Here is a 5,708-nt window from a genome sequence, read left to right on the forward strand (position 1 = left end):
CACTAACCTCAAACTTTATTCAGTAGGAGAGAGAACGCATTTAAAAATAACAAGGTTAACAGAAATCTCAAGAAATGCTAATTTTTATCATGGTTTAAATTACTTTTTCCTCCCTCATTCATACTTCTGGTTATGGGTATATATCAAACAATAATGGTCACTCTGAATTAACAATTTATGTAAGAAAAAAAAAACATAAGCGCTTTTGGCATCATGAAAGTATGCTTAGAAAGGTTAACATTTTCAGTTTTTGGTAAAAAGAAATTCTCAGGTGCTTTCCAAAAGTTCTTTGTGAAGAAATTACTATTGTTATAGGAAAAAAATGTTCTTTTAATCAGGCAATAAGATGAACACTCTTCTAGTACAAACATGATTGTACTCTTCTTACCCATCAATCCTCAAAACCCTATTAGCATTAACTGCTTTCCCACAAAACCATCAACATTTCTGAGAACTTGAGCCAAATCTTCTCATGAGTTCTATGTTTTCAGCAATTGTTGACCCAGGTGTTCCAACAAAACCGAGAGATGCACAGCTGCATACAGTCTGCTCGACATAAAGAAGTAAATCTGGTAATCTCTGACTGGAACAATACTTTTTACCTATTGTACTATATGAATTTGAAAGGAACCTCTGTCCATGACCGGCTGTCATGAGTTTTATAGCTGCTCGCTTAATCAGCTTATCATTCTCATTCAAAAAATATACCTTATACTTATGTTTCTCACTAACTAAATCACCTAAGTAAGTATCAGTCCAATTATCCCCAGGAAGATCAGTCATTATAAAAATATGAACTGGTAGAGGGCCTTCCTTCCTCAAAGATTCTAGTTTTTGCCTTAATCCTTGAAATGTAGCCTTTTGATGATTCTTAAACTGCCCGTCCAACAATCTAAGTTGAGCACAAAGAAATGGAGCCCTTATGGTTTGTTTAACAAACTCCTTTCCAGCTATCAAAATTTCAGGGACAAAGGAAAGAAGTTTAATCTTTTCCCCCAAAGATAGAAATCTCTGATTCTGATGAGACTCATGGATATCCACATATAGTTCAGAACCTTTGTATGTTGCAGAGAAAAGGGTTCCAAATGCCAGCAGTGAGGCCGATCCAGCTTCAGAACCAGGTCCTAGAGTCTTAAATACATCCTTCCGTCTCCTAACATATGATATTTTCTTTTTGTGCTTCAGTTGTTCATCAGGTTGGAATGAATCTAACATGCCGTCTCCATGGCCATCTTCATGGTAAGTCCATACTGTAGTTCTGCAATCCTCATTGACAGCATATATACACTTTTCAATACTACCATGGAGTCCAGCTAGCAGAGATCCACATTGCTTAAGGCTTTTAGAAACAGAGGAATGCAACTTTGTATCTGTTATGCAAGCCAAATCTAAGCTGATGCCACACCATATCGACACAAAATCTCTAAAATCAATCACTCGAACAAGAGAGGAAGAAACTAATGATGAGATGTCTATAATTTCAGCAATGGATATATACCTGCAAGAGAAATGACTAATTAATTTATACAGAAAATAAAGTGAAATGCAGTTTCAAATATAAATTTTCAATGATACAGACACCATGCAAGAAAGATATTCATGCCCTTAAATTTTACTTCCAATGTTACAGCCAATATTATTATTATGATCTAAAACGGAAACTTCAACAATCATACAGGAACCAAAAAGCCAGCAACTATTAGAAATACTTTTGCAACGTAAAATACTAAGAACAAAGTGGTCAGTATCTGATTGTCATGGAAATAGCTTAAAATATGACAATGTACACTAAACTGATCTGCTACAGCAGCCCTTTCACAGGGCATGTTGTACTATGCATTGCTACATTACTGTAACAGCAGTATTTAAAACCCAGAAAATCACAAATCATTAATAGACAATGTGTGGCAAAACTTACTAACCTTCGACTCTGGACAAGCTCAATCACATGATCCCAAACAGAGATCCGAATATCCTTTGGATCTAAAACCCGAAACTTTGGACAGCTACCTAAAGCAACAGCATGGTGATCCAGAATAGGTGGAACAACCAAAGTTCGATTCAGTATACCAGCCATTAGAACGGCATTCTTGAACTCTGAAAGTTGATTGCTGAACCCGCTGTGTGGTGCATACCACATGAATTTCTCCCCTAAGGTGAGGGCTTGGCTGGAGCATTGAGGGGTATGAGATGTTGAAATATTGGCCAATCTAGAGAACTGAGAATTAGGTTTCACATAGTAGTGATACAAAATCAAGAAGGAGAGGCATATGACAATGACAGACACAGGAATGAGCGGGAATCTGTAAAGGGGTTTTCTTTTAGACAACATTCTGGTTGGTGTGTCAGGATTCAAAGTGTTCATGGATGTGCACTTGTAACACACATTGATAAATTCCCCACATTCAAGTAATTTTGCAGAGAACAATTGAGCACAATAATAATCTGAATCTTTCCCATTCCTGAAACAAATTCAGAATAAAAGAAAAAAAAAAGATTGTAAGCAGCAATACCTACGACAAGATCAAATTTAAAATTAAAAAAAAAACTAATGTTATCACTAATAACTAAAGTACTCAGAATTTATAATCTGAAACTTTCATATTCCTGAAATAAATTCCAAATAAAAATAACAAAAAAGAGTCCGCAAGCAACAATATCTACAACAAGATCAAATTTGAAAAATAAACAGATGTTATCACTAATGACTAAACTACCCAGAATTTATAATCTTAAAACTTTTCCACTCCTTAAATTCCAAATAAAAATAATAAAAAGGAGTCCACAAGCAACAATACCTAGACAAGATCAAACATTGAAACATAACAAGATTTAGTCACTATGACTAAACTACCCTGAATTTATACTGCGAAACTTTTCCATTCCTGAAACAAAATTCCTAATAAAAATAAGAAAAAGGAGTCCACAAGCCACAATACCAGCGACAAGATCCAATTATCAAACATAAATTGATGTTGTCACTGATGATGACTAAACTACCCAGACTTTCATGTCCAATTCTGTGCTTATTGTGCAATAGTGTATGGCTTCTAGAGAACTGGCATTGGAACAAAAGTAACAGAGGTTTCAGAGCAAGGGTAACAAATGAGAAGACAGCATGGTGTGAGTGAAACAAGCATAATCGCGTGTGTGAGTGTGGATGAGAAGATGGTGTTCAGGTTGGGTAGCTTAGGAGGTTGTGTCTCACTATATTTGGGCTGGCCTGTGGCTGTTGTTTTTTCAGGTAATTTAAAGATATTGGGACAATCCTAGTTAAAAGCTTGATACTCAACAATCGTCATAAACAAGACATAAAAAATTAACCTGATATAATTAGTCATAGGGAATCAAATAGTGAAACATGGCATTTATAGCTTAGTACTAAAACTCATAAGGTGATAAGGATGCATTCTTCTAGTTAGAGGTCATCGTCATATAGAACTTCTCTTTGTCTTTGGATTGCTTTCTATTATCCCCTCATCATTATTAATTGTACTCTAGATATCTACACCCACTGTTTTTAATACAATTTTTGCCCTGGACTGCTGTAAGTTGTGGAAGATCATTCACTAAGTTGATCGTCATGTTGTAGTGAAAATTACTCGACATGCTTCAAGTTGGGCAACTGGAGAAGGATGAAAAATATGCTCCATTATATCAGCTTCTTAAGATTTTTCTTAACCAAGGCTAGATGCATACTTACACTATCATACTGCAAATTCCACCTAGTTGAAAAGCTATGATAAAATAAAACCATTGATAAGTAACTAATATTCATCAATAGTCACGTGCTGATGTTTTAGGCCTTGAACATGAAGAATGCATTTCCAAAATGAGGCTGGTGCCATTGGTGGATCTGAGCTCTGATGGTTCTTGCCAAGTTCCATATGAACTTAATATGGACACACTTCAGGTAAAACTGAATTTTATTTCTATGTTTGTATTTGTGTTCTTCCTAGCATAATCGAATGTTGCAATGTCTTGTTCAGATCAATGATGACGATGTGGAACTATGGGTGGTTAAAGCCATAACATCCAAATTAATTGACAGTAAGATGGACCAAATGAACCAAGTAATAGTTGTTACCTCAAATTCTAGTCCCTCTCTGCATCCCACTGGCTTACTCTACACTGAAGGCACATGAACATGTTGGCCTTAATTACATTACTAAGCTTCATATAGATTCCCTCAATTTGAAAATTCATTTAGCTACTATACACGATTTAATGCAAATGCTAAATACGCAGTCATCTCACTGATCGCGCAATGGCATGCACTGAGAACTAAGCTAGGTTCTTGTTTATACTTTTCAGCCATCCTAGGACGAGTTTTCGTTCACTGGTTACCTCGGATGGAGAATCGTTTTTTCACAGGCTCGAGTGAACTCGAGCAAAAAAGCTACACTGGAATTGTTCGTTTCTAGGTCACAATTTATGCAGAACGCACCTGAGTAACAATTGCTGCGGTTCACTGGTTCTCTCTTGCAAGTTTCTGTTCGTTTTGGGTGTTGATGTTGCGTTCTCCAACAGCACCAACGGATCTGTGTTGATGTCTTTCTCAGGTGGTTCTGCGTTTCCACCTTCTCCTTTGAAGTTCTCCTCAACACCCTCTACAATCTCTATGCGATCTCACTGCTCCTCCCTTTTCTATCTCTCCCTATTTTGGATCGTTGGCCCTCATTTTAATTCCAACAAACTTTATATATATTTATATATATATATATATTAATACAATCGAATATTTTGTCATTTTATATTAATTATTTAAAAATTAATTTTTTTTTAAATTTTTTAAATTAATATTAATGTACTGTTTTATATTATTTTCATTTTTTTCTTAATTCATTATTTTAAGGCAGTAATAGAAAAAAAAAATATACTCTCACACATTTTCATACTAACTCTTACATATAAAATAAAATAATCTCACTCTAAACTTATCTTATATTTCTATTATGGTAAAAATTAAGTAAAAGAGAAAAATATAAATATATAATCAATGAATAGTAAAATAATATAAAAAGTTATTATATTATAAATATAGTAATATATAATATAATCAATGAATAGTAAAATAATAAAAAAAGTTATTATATTATAAATATTTTAATATAATTTTGAATTATTACAAATACTAATGATGAACTTCTATCTTGAACATACTTTCTTTTAAATACAAAAATTTTATTTTATTTTATTTATTAAATTAGACTTTTTTTTATTGATTAAAAGGAGTTGTAATTGTTCTAACATATTAACAATGGGAGTTATTGATCTCTTTTCTCATATTTTTTTCTTAGGTATTCTCATATGGATTATGTAGTGATAATAATAAATGGGCCAAGGCCAAAAATAACATAACTGAATAAGGGTTTTCGTACTAAAACTGATGCAATTAGCTTTTCTTATTATCAGAATCGGTAAAAGAAATTTAACTATCACTATGGATAAGTTATGTGTCATTGGTAGTATATTATTTGAAAGAAATTTTGATGTTGTTTCATCAATTGGAGTTATAATTGGATATAATGTATAAAGTTAGAATTGAGAAAGTTGTATAGTTTGTACAAGACTAGGATTTAATTTGAATGTATATGGGTGAGGTAGGACTTTATTATAAAACAAAAATAACTAAAGTTGTGTATGGATGTGATAATTTTAGTTTTTTTTTATATTGAAATCGTGTTTCATCCACGTGATTTTGATTT

General features: G+C 33.3%; 1 protein-coding gene across 1 annotated transcript; it reads right to left on the minus strand.

Moving 5' to 3' along the window:
• Positions 1 to 247: 247 nt before the first annotated feature.
• LOC137836991 (O-fucosyltransferase 30) lies at positions 248 to 4,708 on the minus strand. The gene is made up of 3 exons (XM_068645803.1): positions 4,448 to 4,708; positions 1,923 to 2,462; positions 248 to 1,498 (listed from the first exon to the last, which is right to left on the minus strand). Exons 2-3 carry the CDS (start codon positions 2,363 to 2,365, stop codon positions 439 to 441), a joined length of 1,503 nt encoding a protein of 500 aa, XP_068501904.1. The 5' UTR covers positions 2,366 to 2,462; positions 4,448 to 4,708; the 3' UTR covers positions 248 to 438.
• Positions 4,709 to 5,708: the final 1,000 nt, after the last annotated feature.

This window comes from Phaseolus vulgaris, chromosome 4, assembly GCF_000499845.2.
Source record: "Phaseolus vulgaris cultivar G19833 chromosome 4, P. vulgaris v2.0, whole genome shotgun sequence".
Lineage (NCBI taxonomy): Eukaryota > Viridiplantae > Streptophyta > Magnoliopsida > Fabales > Fabaceae > Phaseolus > Phaseolus vulgaris.